Source organism: Scyliorhinus torazame, chromosome 10 (assembly GCF_047496885.1).
Source record: "Scyliorhinus torazame isolate Kashiwa2021f chromosome 10, sScyTor2.1, whole genome shotgun sequence".
Classification (NCBI taxonomy): domain Eukaryota; kingdom Metazoa; phylum Chordata; class Chondrichthyes; order Carcharhiniformes; family Scyliorhinidae; genus Scyliorhinus; species Scyliorhinus torazame.
In genome coordinates, this window is record NC_092716.1 from 227,166,671 (window position 1) to 227,188,019 (window position 21,349).

Genomic DNA, 21,349 nt, shown 5'->3' on the forward strand with positions numbered 1-21,349 from the left:
TTGTTAAAGTCAGATTTTCTTCCAAACGCTAGAGATGGCAATGCAATGTAACAGAGGAGATGGTCACTAAACCTCACTAATGTTTTTTAAAAATTTATTAAAACAGGTTCTTTCACACAGCCTGTGCACAGTGCTACAAGTGCCTCATAATCCAGTGGCTTTGGAAAACCACTTTAAGGATGATGATGAAGGACCGGTTTCTAACCAGGGATACATGCCCTATTTGAACAGGTTTATCTTGGATAAGGTAATTCTTTTGATAAATTGATACATAACCCGAGCTGTGAAACTCAATTTTCTTTTGCTAGTATGATTTAACAATTCATTGCGTGGATTAGCAGCTCTTGTAGTAAAATTAGTGACTACTGCTTTGAGGGTGGCCCCAAGGTAGGATTCGGAGTCCTTTTCTCTCAGGTGTAGAGTTGCTAACCCTGGCTGATCATATTCTGGAAGATGTCGGTGGAAGCAAAAGATTAAGTGACACTGGGATTACTTTAAAGCAACAATTGTGGAAAAACAGGAATGAAAATAATTTAGCTGATCATCGGAAACGTGACCTTTTCCCTTATTTATTTGAATCACCCGGTGATTCTGTTGTAAACGGAGGCAAAGACTCCACAAGAGGCCAGGCTGACAGGGTACAACTCACTTTATTCCACACCAGTCGCAGTAATCACTCCTCTCCTCTCCACTCCCCGCAGGGTCTCCTTTCCCCGAACTGCTTCCAGGTCGCGGTTTATATTCTGTGGGGAGCTGCTCCCATTGGGAGGAAGCTCCACACCCTAGTCACCTGAGTAGCTCATTCTCTGAGGGCTAGGGAGGGAATCGGATGCTATACAATCTCTATCCCTGTAGGGGACCGGAGCAGAATCAATGCCACTTTCTGAGCTGGACAGAGAGTTCCAGCCTTGGACTCATGCATGTCTCTCCTCCCCTGGACTGTCAGCTGCAGCTCGACAGCTGTGAGATAGTGGGCCCCATCCATGTCTGCTGCTAGTAACCTCGCCATCGTTCCTTCTGCCTGTGTGCATATGCAGATAGGCAGGTACGACCTACGTTTTACTCACTGTTCTTTTCCTCATTGCTGCATTTGGCTAAGTTCACTCACCAGCTACACTTGGCCCAGATCGATCCCTATCATAATAATCTTTATTAGTGTCACAAGTAGGCTTACATTAACACTGCAATGAAGTTACTGTGAAAATCCCCTAGTCGTCACACTCCGGCGCCCATTCGAGTACATGGAGGGAGAATTTAGAATGTCCAATTCACCTAACAAGCACGTCTTTCAGGACTTATGGGAGGAAACCGGAGCACCCGGAGTAAACCCACGCTGACACTGGGAGAACGAGCAGACTCTGCACAGACAGTGACCCAAGCGGGAATCGAACCTGGGGGTCCCTTTTATGGGCGGCACCATGAAGCCACAGTGCTAACCACTGTGCTACTGTACCGCCCATAAAAGGAAGACACGGGCCGGGATTCTCCCTTCTGGGACTAAGCCCCCACGCCGGGGGGAAAACCGGCGGCAACAACTCTGGAGTCAACAGCCCCCCAAGGTGAGGAAGGTGCCGAAGGGTCGGCACGAGTTCATGCATGCGTGGAACGACCGGTGTGATTCCGCGCATGCGCAGGGGGTTCTCTTCTCCGGCCCCCGGGCAATATGGCGGGTCCCGGCGCGGAAGAAAGAAGTACCCCCACGGAACAAGCCCGCCCGCAGATGGGTGGGCCATGATCACGGGTCAGGCCACACGGGGGGCCCCTCCCAGGGTTGGATCCCCCCGTGCCCCCCCGAGGACCGTCCCGACCGTCCTGCCAGGTCCCACCGTACGTGAGGTGAGTAATTCACGCCAGTGGGACTGGCCAAAAATGCTCGGCCCATCGGGGCCCAGAGAATCGCCGGGGGCGGGGGGGAGGGGGGGGGCACTGTCAACGGCCCCCGACCAGCGTGGCGGGAATCCCGCCGCCACCCAAAAAACGGCGCCAGAGAATACAGCAGCCGGCGTTGTAGTGGCGGGGCGGGTTTTGCGCCTACAACTGGGGATTCTACGACCCGGCGAGGGGGTCAGAGAGTCCCGGCCACGTAGTCAGCAGGATGCACTGCCTGGAAGTGAGGTGAGGCAGGTCCAGTCAAGGTATCCAAGACGGTATTGGGATGATTATTGAATAAATGTGCAAGGATATGGGGAAAAGGCAGTAACTCATTATGCTCATGTGGAGAGCCCACAAAGACACAATGGCCAAATGTTCTCCTTCTGTGCTGTAACAATTCTGTGATAAAAGGTCAGGAACGCTGCAGAGATTTCTCTCTGCACTTGTCTATCACTATTAACAGATATGTTAATCAGACTTAACATTTTACTGCCCATTAAGAGGTGACATCCATTCCGATTTGAGGGGCTGTGTTTCCTTTTCAATTTAAGTGTTATTCTTACCTGAGAATGCACGGTGGCGTCAAGTGTGACCCAGCAGACTGAAGCTCAAAGCAGGGCTGCATCCTTCAGTGAAATTTCAGCTCCCTCTGACTATTCTTTCCAGGTTAAGATTTGAATTTGATTGGAAACTGCTGATTGTGGTTCAGAAATACTGATTGGTTAAACCAGCATTTTAAAATTTCTTGGAATGCTTTCTGAGGCCACTGGGAATTTGATAACTGATTCCAAGCTACCCCCAGCCGGTCCGGGATGGCAACTCTACAAAGGCGGATGTGTTTGACGAAGAGCAGGGATCATTCTCCTGGTATCCTGACCGATATTTAGCTGTAAAACAACATCAATAAAAAGAGATTAGCAGGTTGTTTACTTCATTGCTATTGTTGGGGCCTTGCTATGTACAAATTGGGAGCCTCCTTTTCCCCCATGACCAAATGTTCCCACACTTCAAGAAGTACTTAATGGCTGTCAAGCATTTTGGGATGCCCTGCTAAGATGAGCGTGAGGTCAGGTGAAATGCCTGGATCTGGTATGTCTCTCTTGTGGGGACCATGAATTGGATTCAATTTGAATTGGTTTTTGGAGCAGGCAAGGAGCTGGTTTAGGGGTTTGCCCCTGTCCACACTCTGAGCTCTGGCTTTGTAACTCTGATAAAGTAATAAAACAAAAGCACGCCTTAAGTGTAAGTAAGCTCTTTCTTTCTGTGAATGAACCTGATTTTTGAACCCTATACATACCAGGACAGAAGTAAAATAGCCAATGCCATTGAAAAAAAAATTGCTTCACTTTGTCAATCTCAGCACTTGGTTGAATTCCAAAAAGATTCTATTTTTTAATTCCCTTGCCGTAATAATTGTAGTATTAAAGCAAAACACGGTGGATGTTGAAAACCTGAAATAAATACAAATGCTGGAAATACAGCAGAACAGACGACGTCTGTGGCGAAAGAAAGAGTTAATCTTTAGGCCAATGTCCTTTCATCAAAATGTCATCCTGATCATATATTTTTTTTAAAAATGAAAACGGAGGAAGCAGATTTCTTTAAAAAAAAAATGCTTCTTCCTCCATTTTAATTCTCACAATTGAAAATACCACAATGAGTTTCAAGGGAGTAACACACTTATTTGGAGATTGTGCAACTTCCCCTCCCCTCCCCTGATTCACATTCTGATTCTGCTCACTGCTTTTTTTCTTAGTTGTTTGTGTAACGACCACAAGAATATTTCCGTACTTTTTTGTAATGTTCAGGAAACACATTTTTCCCTTTGCTACCACACACCCAGCTGAAGCCATAGATTTGGGCAGCTCTCCATAATTGCCCTATACAAACAAGGAATGCCTTGTTAAAGGGCAGCCAGTTTATGCTCCCTTAGATAAACAAGCCATTTGTATTTGAGAGAGCAAGCAAGAGCATTTAATATTTTAAACTTGGACGAAAAGACATAGGCATCTACTTTTAAAAAGTTGATAAAATACTGAAATTATATAATGTTCAGTTATCGAAACCAAAAACACTTCAAACTTAAAAATTTAATAAACACAGTAATTTATGAACTTATCGTCCTTGCATCATTTTCCCAATGATCTAAATAGTGTACTTGTTTCATCATGTACTAAATGATTTGTCCAAATTTTCTGTCATGTGCTTTTGGCACCTATAATTACACTGCATTAATGAAGTAAACTGAATGGGCGTTGTAAAATGTGCATTTGTTATTAATTGCTGTGTAGCATTGTACTTGTCATACTCGTTAAGCACAAACATTTAACCGTCAGGCTACACCAATTTGATGGGGCACTTTAATTATGATCCATTTAAAAATAAGTAAGACATTATAATATGCTATTAACCCTGAAGGACAGAGTATAGGTATTTTTCTGGGGGTTAAGCAACATTTAATATTTTTTTTAAATGGAGGAATCTGGGGCGAAATTCTCCGGTATCGGCGCGATGTCCGCCGACCGGCGCCATAAACGGTGCAAGTCAGTCGGGCATTGCGCCGCCCCAAAGGTGCGGAATCCTCCGCATCTTGGGGGGCCGAGCCCCAACCTTGAGAGGCTAGGCCTGCGCCGGACTAATTTCCGCCCCGCCAGCTGGCGGAAAAGGCCTTTGGTGCCCCGCCAGCTGGCGCGGAAATGACATCTCCGGGCGGCGCATGCGCGGGAGCGTTAGCGGGCGCTCACGGCATCCCCGCGCATGTGCTGTGGAGGGAGTCTCCTCCGCCTCCGCCATGGTGGAGACCGTGGCAGAGGCAGAAGGAAAAGAGTGCCCCCACGGCACAGGCCCGCCCGCGGATCGGTGGGCCCCGATCGCGGGCCAGGCCACCGTGGGGGCACCCCCCCGGGGCCAAATGGATCCGCGCCCACCCCCAGGACCCCGGAGCCCGCCTGCGCCGCCTTGTCCTGCCGGTAAGAGAGGTGGTTTAATCCACTCCAGCGGGACAGGCATCCTAGCAGCGGGACTTCGGCCCACTGGGGCCGGAGAATCGCGGGGCGCCAACTGGCGCGGCGCGTTTCCCGCCCCCGCCAAATCTCCAGTGCCGGAGAATTCGGCAACCGGAGGGGGCGGGATTCACGCCAGCCCCCGGCGATTCTCCGACCCGGCGGGGGTCGGAGAATCTCGCCCCTGTTGCCTCAGAAAATAGTGATTTAATGTAGGAGACTGTCGTAACAAGAGTTGATTTTAAAATAATAATAGTCTTTATTGTCACAAGTAGGCTGACATTGACACTGCAATGAAGTTACTGTGAAAATCCCCTGGTACACAGAGGGAGAATTCAGAATGACCAAATGACCTAACAGCACGTGTGGGATTCTCCGACCCCCCCGCTGGGCCGGAGAATCGCCGAGGGGGGCGGCCTGAATCCCGCCCCCGCCGGCTGCCGAATTCTCCGGCAGCGGGGATATGACGGGGGCGGGAATCGCGTTGCGCTGGTCGGCGGCCGCTGGCAGCGGCCCGCCCGGCGATTCTCCGGCCCGCAATGGGCCGAGTGGCTGCCTGTTTTCGGCGGGTCCCGCCGACGTATGTTACGACAGGTACTTACCGGTGGGACCTGGCTCCGTGGGCGGCCTCCGGGTTCCTTGAGGCGGCGCGGAGGGACCTGGACCCGGGAGGTGCCCCCATGGTGGCCTGGCCCACGATCGGAGCCCACCGAACCGCGGGCGGGCCTGTTCCATGCGGGCATTCTATTCCTCCGCGCTGGCTGGTGTACCAGTCTGCGATGGCCGGCGTGGAGATTAATCCCCCCAGCGCATGCGCTGGGATCACGCCAGCACATGCTGGCGCTCCCGCACATGCGGCAACTCGCACCGCCGGCGGAGGCCCTTCGGCGCCGGTTGGCGTGGCGCCAAGCCCCTTCCGCTCCAGCCGGCATGGAACAAACCACTTCGGCGCCGGCCTAGCCCCTGAAGGTGCGGAGGATTCCACACCTTTGGGGCGACCCGACGCCGGAGTGGTTCACGCCACTCCCTCACGCTTGAGTTGCCCGCCCCGCCGGTGTCCGAAGAATCCCGCCCCACGTCTTTCGGGACTTGTGGAAAGAAACCGGAGCACCCGGAGGAAACCCAACATAGACACTGGGAGAACGTGCAGACTCCACACAGACAGTGACCCAAGCCGGGTATCGAACCTAGGACCCTGCCGCTGTGAAGCGACAGTGCTAACCAATGTGCTACCGTGCCACCGTGGTTCGGATTTTGGGAAGCTGTGTGCAGGAGTCTGTATTTTGAGCTTGGACGCATTCAGAAAGGAAAGTGTAGAGGAGTAGGGGTCGAGCTCATAAAAATAAGAAAGAATTTTGATTTGGGGCGGGGGGGGGGGGGGGGGGGGGGGGTCAACCAGGATGAGTCCAAAACTTAGTTACTGGTATAGACTCTAAGAATAAGATTTATTTACTTTTAAGAAATACTGGAGTGATGATTGTCTTAAACTGTTGAAAAGATTGGTTACGATCCACTTTGATGGGATATTTAAGATGGATCGAATCAGCAAAAGTAGAGCGAGAATGCTTATGTAAATTATGAGAATTCTATGTAAGTCTGCATTTCAAATCAATCACAAAGTTATGTTGAAAGGCAGAATTAGAAGAAGTTAGGTCAGGTGTCAGGATGTATTGCACAGAGAGTCACCGCTTTCCAGACCAAACTGGTGACATGGGCAATGTGAAGTTGCAGTTGTCTTTTAAAAGATGACTCGGGGCGGATTTCAACCAAACAATTTCTAAGGGTGGGATTTTTTGGCCGTACCCGCCTGGCGACTGGCAATTCACACCGAGGTCAACACATTTACATGGTCCCCGTCCCTCCCATGGCGATCTGGTGGCGGGCGTGGCCGAAAAACCCAGCACGCCCGCCACAAGTGTCATTTTGGGCAAGTTTCCCACTGGCTTTTTGGGTGAGATCCACACTGGTATTCACCCGCACATAGGATGTGATTTAACCATCGTGTTGTGCCCGGCGCAGATGTGGGCTGTCCATTAAGTAGCGGAAAAGGCCAGAATCGAGAACCGCGTCGGGTGCGAATCAGTTTGTCACCTAACTGACCCGCTCCCGGTGGCAAGTTCCCGATCATGCCCAAATATGGCACCAATTTCCATCTCATTAGCGAGGTTGAAGTCGAATGTAACGGCTTCTTGGGAATTAACCAGCTCCTGAGCAAGAAATCACATGGGCGTCATTTAGTAGTCCTTTTTAAAAACGTGAAGCTGGCGCAAATGGCTGCTGAGGGGATCTGAGGAGGTGAGTAACCACTTCCGTTTTCTGGCATGCAGAGCTCAAGGACACCGGAGGGCACTGCCCCAGTGCTCAGGGGCTGAAGGGGCTTATAGTCCGTGAGGCCTTCCAGCAATCTTTAAAATTGTGGATGCCCATAACAGGGTCAAATACAGCTGCTGTGCAAGTCGTTGATATTCCTTGCTTCCTTCTTGTTTTGTGTTTGGTCTATATTTGTGACGGTGGGGGTGGGGGTGGGGGGGGGGTGGGGGGGATGGCGGGAGAGGGGGAGGGGGAGGGGGAGAGGGAGAGGGTGAACCCTCCTGACTCTTTGACCTGGGGGAGTCATTGGAATGAGGTGCTGCAGTGCTGGAGAAGGAGAGGTGGTTTCTGCTCTCTCTCCCGTGTGTGTGTGTACATGTGTGTGTGTATGTGTGTGTACGTGTGTGTGTACGTGTGTGTGTATGTGTACACGTGTGTGTGTACGTGTACACGTGTGTGTACGTGTACATGCGCGTGTGTGTACGTGCACACCTGTGTGTGTACATGTGTGTTTGTGTACGTGTGTGTGTATGTATGCGTGTGTGTAGGCATGTGTGTATGTGTGTGTATGCGTATGTGTGTGTACATGCACGTGTGTGTATGCCCACGTGTGTGTATGTGTGCACGCGTGTGTGTGTGTGTGCATGTGTGTGTACGTGTACCAGTATGGGTACTTGGTCTTTAATGGTTAGTGATGCCGCTCCCAGTGACCATGAAGGTTACCGCAACTCTGAACCTTTATGCCACCAATTCATTGCAGGGTTTGAGCAGGGACTTGCGCGGCATTTCCCACGCTACAGCCCACAAGTGCATCCATGAGGTCAGAGATGCCCTCTATACCCGGCAGCTTATTATCTCAGCGTTGGATCTGGATCAAGCCCATCAAGATGCCTGGGCAGCAGGATTCTCCACCATCGGCAGGATGCCCCAGATCCAGGGGATAGTAGATTGCACAATGTCGCCTTGCGCATAACGGGGCATCAGAGAGCGCCCTTCATTAAAAGGAAGGGGTTCCACTGCCTGAATGTTCAACTCGTGTGTGACCACTGCTTCCCTATCATGCACATGTGCCGCTGTTAGGAGGGTGGGGGTGGGGGAGGGGGGGGACCTGGAGACCGCCGTCGTCTCCTTGATGGTATGCCCCGTGTTTGCCTCCAGCGCTTCCTCATCCCGAGGAAGGTTTCCACGGGACGGAGAGGCAGCTGAAGCAAGTTGGAGAGGCCTCTGCGTTATCCAGCTCTGCCGGTCCTGGCGTGTCCCCATTGTCCACATATAGGATTGAGTAGACCCCCGACTGCTGACTCCCCTTGGATGTTCCTGTCTCCACCTCATGTGCATTAGCAAGAGTGTGGTTCTGACCAGATTGTGCCCCCAAAGCCTGTCCACTAACGTCACCCGCCAAGGTGTGTGCCTCTGTGCTGGTGGCAGGTGGGGATGGGAGCTGTGTCACATCGATGGTGGTCTCCTCGCACCTCTTCTCTGAGGCGGTTTCTTGGTGGCAGGGATGGGGAAGACTCTGGATGGGCCGGCCCCATCAGATGGAGATCCTGCGAGAGAATGACATGCGGTCAGTGAGAGGGAAGGATCATTTTGTCCGACATGAACAATTCACTTGAGACAAGTTATCTGGGTGAAGGGGCACAGGCCAACCTCCCTGTCGGTACTGCTCTCTCCTCGGAAAACCCCGCGATCTCCAGGACCCATTTCTTGTAGGGGGTTAGAACTCGGATCTCTGGTACTTTCATGCCAGTATGGGCCAACTTATCCTGCGGGGGCATTGTGAGCTGCATTCTTAATGGATCAGGGATTTTGGCAGGTGGCATGTGTGGGCACCGCAACTTGTGAAGGGGTTGTGCTGGTGGATGCCAGAAGATGCTGAGGAACGATGTGAAGACCGGATGCGGAGAGGGTGTCAGCTAGTGATTTTTGCGGGGGTGGGGTTTGGGAATTTGAGGGATGGCAGGCGGAACTGATGCCAGGCGGAACTGATGCCAGGCGAGAGGTGGTAATTTACTCTTGCAGCTTGTAGAGGTCATTGGTCTTCCTGTATTTCTCTGCGGTCCTCCTGGCTGCTGCCATTGCCACCCAGATGGCATTGGTTGCCCTGCTGGCCCTTGGACCGCCTTGGGAACAGGTTATCTCCCCTCGCATCCATTGCATCGGGAAGCCTGGCCAGGTCGGCAACCCAAAGCAACGAGCAGGTCTACGCGTTGCCATGCTTGTATGTTGACTGGGAGTGAGTGGTGAGGGAGCGTTTAAAAGCAGCTCCCCCTTAGCGGCGAGATACTGAGGCACGAGCCGGTGACTCAGAGGGCAAGACAGCCAGTAATGGCGAGAAGCTCATGGGGGCTCATTTCCGGTACTAAGTGCCATTAAATACAGGTCATGATCTCGCCAACACGGCCGTTGCATCCCGCCAATCGGGCCGAAAATGACACTTAGAAATGTTTCCATTAAATCGAACCACCCATCATTTTTTGGGCCTTAGAAATTGTTTCAACAGTGGGGAATGGAACCTGCTGATGAGACCGATTCCTCAGAGATTGGGCCGCCATTTTGAAAGGGGCTTCTCGCGAGATTCAACAGCTACGTCCCGACACCATGTCGGGCACGACGAGTCTGATAAATTGCGCCCACAATATCTCTGAGGAAAAAGATTTTAAGTTAGAGGGGGTAATTTAGATTTTATGAAGAGATTATGGAGGTATTATAGCACAGGAGGAGGCCATTTGGCCTATCATGTCCAAATTCTGTAGAGCAATCCAGTCAGTCCCATTCCCCGCACCAACCCGCGCATGCGCAGGGGACTTCTTTAGCGCGCCGGCCCCGACTCAATATGGCGTCGGTGTTCAGGGGCCGGCCGCGCCAGAAAGTAGGCCCGGGGGGAGAGGCCGGCCCGTCGATTGGTGGGCCCCGATCGTGGGCGAAACCCCATCGGAGTTTAGTGTGCAGGTTAGGTGTTTGGCCATGCTAAATTGCCTTTCGTGTCCAAAAAGGTTAGGTGGGGTTACTGGGTTATGGGGGTGGGCTTAAGTGGGGTGCTATTTCCAAGGGCCGGTGCAGACTCAATGGGTCGAATGGCTTCCTCCTGCACTGTAAATGTTATGGTTCTATGATTCTAGTACCGCTGGCTGCTGCTCCCAATTCCCCGAGACTCTATGTCAGCACATGCTTGGCCGCCTTCACCTCCTGACTGCTGCTCTGTTCACTTCTCGGCTCTCGCTCGGGTGGTGGGGCTTCGACCCTCGGCGACCACGTGTGCTCCAGGCTGGCTGCCTGGCTGTTGCTGCCTGGATATCTGGCCTGGTGGCCTCTGTTCTTTTTGGTTGGTTGTCTGCCCTCCCTGATTATTATTTCTAAAATCTTTCCCACCTCTGATGTTTAATTGACTGGCCTGTCGTTGTCAGGGCTGCCCTTACAGCCTTTGTTGAAAAAGGGTGTCACATTCGCCGCTCTCTGGCACCTATGACAAGCGCGTCCGCAATCACCACTTTCACCTCCTTTAGTATCCTTGGATGCAGGCTATCCAAACCAGGCAGTATATCCACTCAATGCATAGCCAGCCTTTCTAGTACATCCTGGCTATCAATTTTCACCCCATCCGTTACCTCTAGCTTCCCTGCTTCCTTTACCTCTAGCTTCCCTTCTTTTGTTGCTATTTGGTCAACATTCCCTTCTTTAGTAAATACCAATACAAAGTAGGCATTAAATATTGTAGCCTTGTCCTGTCCCTCTAAGCACGCTCTGTATCACCCTCATTGTTCCTGATAGGTCCCACTCCACCTCTTGCTGCCTGCTCACTATTGACATACTGGTAGAGATTTTTGGTTTATCTTTTATGTTGACTGCCTTTATATCTCATATTCTCTCTTTGCCATGTTCATTTCCTCTTCATTTCTCTCAACTTAGTGTATTTAGTTTGATTCTTTTTTTGGAATTTATCTAGCATGCATCATAAACACAATTTAATATTCTCTATCCATAACACCATAAGATCCAGGAGCAGAATTTGGCCATTCGGCCCATTGGGTCTGCTCTGCCATTTGATCATGGTGGATATGTTCCTGATCCCCATCCTCCTGCCTTTTCCCCATAACCTTCTTAATCAAGAACACCAAATTTGTGCTTGAGGTGCTGTTTAGGGGATTTTCAGAGTAACTTCATTGCAGTGTTAATGTAAGTCTACTTGTGACGTTAATAAAGATTACTATTATTTTTTTAATAAAATCTTTTTATTGGCATTTCTCATATTTATAAACAGAAAGATTACTATTATTATACCCACAGGGCTTCAGACCACAAGCTGGAAGTGGAATTAGAGAGAATAGTTCTTTCTTAGAACATAAGAACTAGGAGCAGGAGTAGACAATTTAGCCTCTCGAGCCTGCTCCACCGTTCAATATGATCATGGCTGATCTCATCCTGGCCTCAACTTAACCATCCTGCCTGTTCTCCATAAAACCTCAACCCATTACTAATTAAAAATCTGTCCAACTCCTCCTTAAATTTACTCACTGTCCCAGCATCCACCGCACTCCAGGGTAATGAATTCCACAGATTCACGGTCCTTTGAGAGAAGTAGTTTCTACTCATCTCTGTTTTAAATTTCCAACCCATATGCAGAGACTGTGAGCTCTCGTTCAGGAATACCCCACAAGAGGCAACACCCACTCCATGTCTACTTTATCCACACCTTTTATCGTCTTATTTACCTCAATTTGATCTTCCCTCATTCTTCTAAACTTCGGAGAGTATTGGCCTAAACTGCTCAATCTCTTTTCGTAAGACAAATCCCTCATCTCTGGAATCAATCTAGTGAACCTCCTCTGAACTGCCTCCGATGCCACTACATCTTTCCTCAAATAAGGGGACCAAAACTGTTCACAATACTCCAGATACAGTCTCACCAATGCCTTGTATAGTTGAAACAACACTTCCATACCTTTATACTCTATTCCTTTAGCTATAAATGTCACCATTCCATTCACTTTCTTTATTACCTGTTGTATCTGCATGCTAATTTTCTGTGACTCGTGCATGAGGACACCAGATTCCTCTGCATTGGAGCACCCTGAAGTCTCTTCCCATTTAGATAATAAGTTGTCTTTCCATTTTTCTGACCAACGTGGATGACCTCACACATATCTACGTTAAACTCCACCTCTCACATTTTGGCCCATCCACCTATATCCATTTATAAGGTTCTTATTTACTCATTGCAACTTACTATCCCTCCTATTTTAGTGTCATCTGCAAATTTGGCTATCAAACTTCTTTACCTGCATCCAAGTCATTCATATAGTTGGGGCCCTGGGCAGCATGGGGCGCAGTAGTTAGCACTGCTGTCTCATGGCGCCGAGGTCCCAGGTTCAATCCCAGCTCTGGGTCACTGTCCGTGTGGAGTTTGCACATTCTCCCTGTGTTTGCGAGGATTGCACCCCTACAAGCCAAAGATGTGTAGGGTAGATGGATTGGCCATGCTAAATTGCCCCTTAATTGAAAAAATGAATTGGGCACTCGAAATTAAAAAGAATATCTATAGTTATGGCCCAAGAACCGACCCGATGGCATCCCATTAGTTACATCTTGCCATCCAGAAATTAAGGTGTCGCCATGTGTAAAGTTGGCGAGGTTACACAAACACATATGCTCTGCTTCGCCTGACGAGAGAATAATAATGAAGATACAGCAGAGTAAATTGGGCCAACTTAATGATGCTGGCATGAATAGCAAATGCAGAGAGAGAAACCAGCAACTTACCTATTTTCTTAAAAATGAAGCAAATGACTTGGCTTCCAACTGAGCTGAAATGTGCTTGTGTAACTTTATAACTGGCTGCAGTTGTGTGAACATATTTGGGTCTGCAGGATAACATTGTACAGTTTAAACTTTTAATTGACTGGACAACTAAAATGTCCAGACATTAATGATTGTTCCCATGCATTTCATACTTGGTTAGAACTCTGAAGAGGTAGAGAATAGAATTAACCTTTTGGAATTTATTTCGACCAAACGGTCAATGGTTTCTATGGTGAAGATTTTGCCGCAGAAGCAATTATCCTTAGGGAGTGGAGCAATTTGCAGTGCAGGAATGCATGGTGTTTCTCTAATGATGCAATGCAGTCTCTCAAAAGGGTAATTCTCGGTGGGAGGAAGATCCTAATTGTTACCAAGTTAAACCTTCAATAAAGAAACAAGCCTTCGGACTGCTGAATATTAGAAATGTAAAGAAATATCACATTGGTTTTAAAAATATTTTTTACATTTTTCACATGGTAACTTTTTTCCCTCTCCTTTTCTTCCTTGCCCTTCCTACCTTCTCAAAGGTTCAGCCAAACAGCTTTGATAAATCTGACTTTAATAGGATGTGCTGGACTCTATGTGTCAAGAAAAACCTGAACCGGAACAATTTACTGATCAGTGACGATGATACCTTTAAAGTATGGTGTATCTTCAATTTTCTCTCAGAAGATGTGTATCCTCTCATCATAGTCCCAGAGGAGGTAAGATCAATAAATCTCCTACTAACATTTTGTCCTCGGTACCATAGGTTAAGTGGGAGCAAAACTCAATCAGGGTTCCAGTTCCTGATCACGATCTCATAATTCATGCTGGAAATATTTATGGATGTTAGGAAGGGTGAGAATTTGACTTGACTGTGCTGCCCACAGTAAAAAGGCCAGCCAAAACCCATTGTCTGGGGGAAATGGCCATATAGGTGAAACACTGAGAGGCCGATGCTGCCCCTGAAATGATTACTAACAAAAAAATTAATTTAGAGTACCCAATTCATTTTTCCGATTAAGGGGCAATTTAGCATGTTCAATCCACCTACCCTGCACATCTTTGAGTTGTGGGGGCGACCTACCCACTCACCCAGCTGCCACCTCCCCTCTTCTACTCATTTACCTGGCCTATTACCCAGAAACTCAGCCATCATCAACCCTCTTCATCCTTTGATACAATTATAGCCATATCCTCCATACATCCCTGACATCATCATAGTCAGTGGGATGTTCTCACTTGCTGCCATTCTTACCAATCTGATTCTAGCCAGAGAATTTCCAGCAGTGGCTTCTCTTCCAGCCGCCGTGCATTACCTCTGCAGCACCACAGGAATCCTTGGCCCGCTCTTCTTACTCTTGCTCCTTTTGATTGGATCATCAGCAGCATGATAGCACACTGGTTAGCACTGTTGCTTCACAGCTCCAGGGTCCCAGGTTTGTTTCCCGGCTTAGGTCACTGTCTGTGTGGAGTCTGCACGTTCTCCCCGTATGTGCGTGGGTTTCCTCCGGGTGCTCCGGTTTCTTCCCACAAGTCCCGAAAGACGCGCTGTTGGGTGAATTGGACATTTTGAGTTCTCCCTCTATGTACCCAAACAGGCGCCGGAGTGTGGCGACTGGGGGCTTTTCAGAGTAACTTCATTACAGTGTTAATGTAAGCCGACTTGTGACAATAAAGATTCTTAAAAAAAAAAGATATGGGTTCTGCAGCAATAACTTTCTTGCCCCATACTGTCTCTGTTGCCAGACTACTTACAAATATATATAACAAAAAAGAGTGGCTAAGGTAAATATTGGTCCTTTAGAGGATGAGAAGGGAGATTTAATAATGGGAGATGAGGAAATGGCTGAGGAACTGAACAGGTTTTTGGGTCAGTCTTCACAGTGGAAGACACAAATAGCATGCCAGTGACTGATAGAAATGAGGCTATGACAGGTGAGGACCTTGAGAGGATTATTATCACTAAGCAGGTAGTGATGGGCAAGCTAATGGGGCTAAAGGTAGACAAGTCTCCTGGCCCTGATGGAATGCATCCCAGAGTGCTAAAAGAGATGGCTAGGGAAATTGCAAATGCACTAGTGATAATTTACCAAAATTGACTAGACTCTGGGGTGGTCCCGGCGGATTGGAAATTAGCAAACATGACACCACTGTTTAAAAAAGGAGGTAGGCAGAAAGCGGATAATTATAGGCCAGTGACCCTAACTTCGGTAGTAGGGAAGATGCTGGAATCTATCATCAAGGAAGAAATAGCGAGGCATCTGGATGGAAATTGTCCCATTGGACAGACGCAGCATGGGTTCATAAAGGGCAGGTCGTGCCTAACTAATTTAGTGGAATTTTTTGAGGACATTACCAGTGCGGTAGATAATGGGGAGCCAATGGATATGGTATATCTGGATTTCCATAAAGCCTTTGACAAGGTGCCACACAAAAGGTTGCTGCATAAAATAAAGATGCATGGCATTAAGGGGAAAGTAGTAGCATGGATAGAGGATTGGTTAATTAATAGAAAGCAAAGAGTGGGGATTAATGGGTGTTTCTCTGGTTGGCAATCAGTAGCTAGTGGTGTCCCTCAGGGATCAGTGTTGGGCCCACAACTGTTCACAATTTACATAGATGATTTGGAGTTGGGGACCAAGGGCAATGTGTCCAAGTTTGCAGACGACACTAAGATAAGTGGTAAAGCAAAAAGTGCAGAGGATACTGGAAGTCTGCAGAGGGATTTGGATAGGCTAAGTGAATGGGCTAGGGTCTGGCAGATGGAATACAATGTTGACAAATGTGAGGTTATCCATTTTGGTAGGAATAACAGCAAAAGGGATTATTATTTAAATGATAAAATATTAAAACATGCTGCTGTGCAGAGAGACCTGGGTGTGCTCGTGCATGAGTCGCAAAAAGTTGGTTTACAGGTGCAACAGGTGATTAAGAAGGTGAATGGAATTTTGTCCTTCATTGCTAGAGGGATGGAGTTTAAGACTAGGGAGGTTATGCTGCAATTGTATAAGGTGTTAGTGAGGCCACACCTGGAGTATTGTGTTCAGTTTTGGTCTCCTTACTTGAGAAAGGATGTACTGGCACTGGAGGATGTGCAGAGGAGATTCACTAGGTTAATCCCAGAGCTGAAGGGGTTGGATTACGAGGAGAGGTTGAGTAGACTGGGACTGTACACGTTGGAATTTAGAAGGATGAGGGGGGATCTTACAGAAACATATAAAATTATGAAGGGAATAGATAGGATAGATGCGGGCAGGTTGTTTCCACTGGCGGGTGAAAGCAGAACTCGGGGGCATAGCCTCAAAATAAGGGGAAGTAGATTTAGGACTGAGTTTAGGAGAAACCTCTTCACCCAAAGGGTTGTGAATCCATGGAAGTCCCTGCCCAGTGAAGCAGTAGAGGCTCCTTCATTAAATGTTTTTAAGAAAAAGATAGATAGTTTTTTGAAGAATAAAGGGATTAAGGGTTATGGTGTTCGGGCCGGAAAGTGGAGCTGAGTCCACAAAAGATCAGCCATGATCTCATTGAATGGTGGAGCAGGCTCGAGGGGTCAGACGGCCTACTCCTGCTCCTAGTTCTTATATTCTTATGTTCTAATGTGACACCCATTCTTGGATAAGCCATTTCCCCAGCAGAGCACTGGCAAGACTGAAACCATCATCTCTGGCCTGTGTCAAAAGCAGTGTACTCTTATCATTCATTCTATCCTTCAATCCTTGCCCATTGCCTTGGGTTTAATAAGACTATTTGCAGCCTCAGCATCCTATTTGACTTTGAGCTGAGCTTCTGACCTCATATATTCTCCATCACAAGTTGCCTACTTTCATTTCAGTAACATTGTTTATCTCCCACCTTTGCCCATCTACTTCTGAAATACTCCCAGGTGCCTTTATCGTCCCCAGACTTGACTATTCCAGTGCTCTCCTATCTGTAACTTCCTCTAGCTCTACAATCCCTCCCCAACTCCCTTGCCCACTGAATCCCCAGGGAACTTCTCACTCCTGAAAATGGGGCTGGGATTCTCCCCTACCCGGCGGGCGGTGGGTCCCGGCGGGATGGAGTGGCGGGAACCACTCCGGCGACGGGCCGCCCCAAAGGTTCGGATTTCTCCACACCTTTAGGGGCCAAGCCTTCACCGTGAGGGGCTAGGCTCACAGCGGCGTGGTTTCCGCTCCACTGGCTGGCGTGGAAGGCCTTTGGCGCCATGCCAGCCGGGGCCGAAAGGACTTCGCCAGCCAGCGGAAGTCCGCGCATGCGCGGGAGCGTCAGCAGTTGCTAATGTCATCCCCGCGCATGCGCGGTAGGGGGGTGTCTCTTACGCGTCGGCCATGGTGAAGACTGTGGCCGAGGCGGAGGGAAAAGAGTGCCCCCACGGCACAGGCCCGCCCACGGATCAGTGGGCCCCGATCGCGGGCCAGGCCACCGTGGGGCACCCCCCGGAGCCAGATCGCCCCGTGCCCAGGACCCCGGAGCCCGCCCGCGCCGCCTAGTCCCGCCGGTAAGAGAGGTGGTTTGATTCTCGCCGGCGGGACATGCATTCCAGCAGCGGGACTTCGGCCCATCACGGGCCGGAGAATCGCTGGGGGGGGGGGGGGCTCGCCGACCGGCTTGACGCAATTCCCACCCCCGCCGAATATCCGGTGCCGGAGAATTCGGCAACTGGCGGGGGCGAGACAATTCTATCTCTCCTGTTGCACTCTCGAGAGCAAGAAATCAGTTTGTCAATGAAAACTAGGCAAACTTTTAGTTTGAAATTCATGCTGCCGTTTTCTGCCTAATCTATAGTCCTTCAAGACTTAATGCATTTATGTTGCATGAAATATGCGGCGTGATCTTCCCAAAAGGGAACAAAGTCCCCTAGCGAGCGCGTTTAGCCGGGTGTTTCCCGGCCCTCGCAGTTGAATAGGGGCCTAAACTGGAAACGCACGGCCAAGGCCACACATAGCCCCGTTTTTTTACAATGGGGAGCTCTGGGCACCCAGGGTGGCACTGTCAATGTGTCAAGCTGGCATTTTCTGTGTGCTAGCGATTGGGCAGGAGGTGCCCAGCGCGTGTGTTTGGGGAGGTGCGGGGTTGGGGGTGGGGGGGGGGGAGGTGAGGGGGGTGGCGAGGACCCTCCCATAGTGCGTTGGAGCTTGGAGTGTCGGGTGTAGCGTTGCAGGCCTCTGAGATCGTGATGCCTTTTTTAAATGGCGTGCCAATCTCTAGCTGCACTGAGGTGTTCCGGCAAGCTGAGCTCCTCAGTGCACAAAAGGGGGCTATGTGCGGCCTTGGCCGTGCGTTCCCCGCTTGGGCCCCTTAATAATAATAATAATAATAATCACTTATTGTCACAATTAGGCTTCAATGCAGTTACTGTGAAAAGCCCCTAGTCGCCACATTTCGGCGCCTGTTCGGGGAGACCGGTACAGGAATTGAACCTGTATTGAACCTGCTGGCATTGTTCTGCATTGCAAGCCAGCTGTTTAGCCCACTGTGCTAAACCAGCCCCTTATCTAGCGCGGGTGCCGTTTTATGGCCATGCGTTTCTTGGTGCTGCAAGTGCCAGGAAACACACAGCTAAACACGCTCACTATGGGACTTTGTTCACTTTTAGTTGAATCGTGCGTGCAGTGTTTTTACAGTTCTACCTTTTAAAAGCTTTGCTCCAAATGTCTGCTCATGACCAAGCTCCTCCAGTGCATCACCTGCTGCTTTGTGGAAATGAGTGATCACAGGCTGTACTTTGGAGCTGTGTTCAAAATGATGGAATGGACAATGTTATTCAGATTTTTTTTTTTTGTTTGTTTAAGGTTCATTTATACATTCAATTGTAAAATGTTTACTCTTTTACAAATATAAAAACTGGTTAGCTATTTCTTGGAAAACAATTCCTATGGACCAAGGGTTGGGTTCTCTGGAATATAAATTTTGATCAAAGAAGGCACAACACCTGTGGCAGGATGGGAAATCAAGCAGCATAAATTAATTACTTTTTGCCTCCTTCAAAGAATAGGAGGAAGGCTTTTGAAAGGGTTACTGAATGTACTTCCTGAATCTGGGGAGGTGGGGGAGAAGGACGGGGATGTGCATTTCTTTATGTGTCTACAAGCCCATTCCAGCTTGTTAACATGTGAGGAATTGAACTTCCTGACTGACAGAGATCCCAGTCTGCCCTAACCATCGAGTGTTTCCTGTGTATTGATGACTTTTCAGGAGAACCTTGCTTCTGACTAATTGTCTCGGTGCTGGAATGTACGCTGGTGGATGAATGATTGCTGACCCAACTCAGATAAAGGCCTTTGTTTTGTAATTTTGAGGTTGGGACTGACGTGCAGGATAAGAGAGATTTGCAGATACCAACCCTTCTCCATAGCAACTTGTCAGACAGTGACCTAGCTGATACACATCACTGCTATGCTTGTGACACCCACACCACTGCTATGCTTGTGACACCCAGTGACGAGAAAAAAGGGAGGAATTACTACAGCATTAATAGGATACTTTTATAGCTCAGAAATTGGAATAGAAACCTGAATTCTGAACCGCTTTGTAGTTTGTATTAACCTCCAGTAAGTTTAATTGAGCACTTCTTTTACTTATGTGCATCTTTTAAAAAAAAAAAGTATTTTTATTGGAATTTTAACACAATATCAAAACTTACGTAATACATACATTTTAAAAACAGAACAAGAACAACTCGTACATCAACATATATATCACAGGTTGTCCTTGCATCGGTGACCATAGTTTTCATAATCACGTTTCCTTATTTACAATGGTGTACATAGTTACAAAGGGAACCTTTTATTTACATTCAAAGGTTACTAATGCAGGACTTCCTACCATCAAATTCTTTTCTACTTTTCTCTTGACAGAGGAGGCTCTCATTTATAGTAGAGCATTGTTAAGAAAATCTTCAGTTCTGTGCAGCTTACCTCATGTACGGATTTATGTTTGATGATGTTTACACAGGTAATCACGGAGGTCAGCTGACTGCCATTGATATTGTTCCAGGTTAATGCCAAATGCAAACAGCAGAAATGACCGTCACAATCTTCGGGCACAATTAAAGTTTACAGATTGTTGAGACTGTTTACATTTTCTGAGGTCATCAAAGTTCTGGTTCGAACAGCCAGCACCCCCCACTCCCTTGAGACACAGTTCATTCAGACACCGACTACACACAAACTCCTTGTTACTTCCCATTTCCTCCTCCCTCTTTACCCTCGTTCTATCCTCCTTTAACTTCTCTCCCATGGTATCTCTCCACTGCTGCTCCTTTCTCCTTCCACATCCCAGCCCCCGCCCTAACATTCCTCTCAATCTGCCCCCTGCCTTGGTTCAAATGTCCCCCCACTCTCCCAACAGTGATTGATCTGGGACTTCGGCAACAGCCATGACCAGCTAGGTTGCATACATGGCAGGTCCCGCCGGGATCGGGATTTTGGGCCGTTAAACGGGGCGGCGGCGGCACTTGAAGGGCGGGTACTGGTGTGGGAACAGACGCTGGAGAGGTTCAGCCTGGTGCTGTATGGAGTGAACCAGGAGCGGGGCCGGGAGGAGAAAATGGCGTCCGGCGCGGATCGAGAAGCATGGGCCCAGTGGGCCAAAGAGCAGCAGGACTTTTTGAGGCGCTGTTTCGCGGAACTAAAATCGGAGATGCTGGCCCCTATGAAGGCCTCCATGGAAAAGATGGTGGAGGTCCAGAAGGCACAGGAGAAGGCGATCAAAGAGGTGGAGAGGAAGGTGTCTGAGAACGAGGACGAGATCCTGGGCCTGGCGGTCAGGGTGGAGGCGCACGAGGCCTTACACAAGAGATGGCAGGAGAGGCTGGGTGACCTCGAATACAGGTCTCGGTGTCACAATCTGTGGATCCTGGGCCTTCCTGAAGGAGCGGAGGGGGCGGACGCGAGCACGTACGTGGCCACAATGTTGGGGACGCTGATGGGTGCGGGGGCCTTCCCGCGACCCTTGGAGCTGGACGGGGCGCATAGGGTCCTCGCCAGGAAGCCGAGGGCGAACAAACCACCGAGGGCGATGGTGATAATGTTCCACCGCTTTACAGACAGGGAGCGTGTCCTGCGGTGGGCAAAGAAGGAGCGGAGCAGCAAGTGTGAGCACGGCGCGATTCGCATATACCAGGACTTGAGAGCTGAACTGGCGAGGAGGCGTGTGGGTTTCAACTGGGCCAAGGCGGTCCTCCACAGCAAAGGGGTGAAATTCGGGCTCCTGCATCCGGCGAGGCTTTGGGTAACGTACCAGGACAGGCACCACTACTTTGATATGCCGGATGAGGCGTGGATATTCATTAGGCGTGAAAAGCTGGACTTGAACTGAGGGGCAGCTGCACGTGGGTGAAACGCGTTGGCGGGGATGTGTAATCGGGGGTTGGCTTGGTG

The 21,349-nt window shown here is 49.2% G+C and overlaps 1 protein-coding gene across 2 annotated transcripts in view; it reads left to right on the forward strand.

Moving 5' to 3' along the window:
* The window catches only part of LOC140384635 (switch-associated protein 70-like), a 297,297-nt gene that overhangs the window by 87,483 nt on the left and 188,465 nt on the right, over positions 1-21,349 (forward strand). For both annotated transcript variants that reach the window (XM_072466523.1, XM_072466524.1), the window contains exons 2-3: positions 107-247; positions 13,511-13,687. In XM_072466523.1, the coding sequence (XP_072322624.1) occupies positions 107-247; positions 13,511-13,687 (318 nt within the window). The remainder of the gene's footprint in view (positions 1-106; positions 248-13,510; positions 13,688-21,349) is intronic.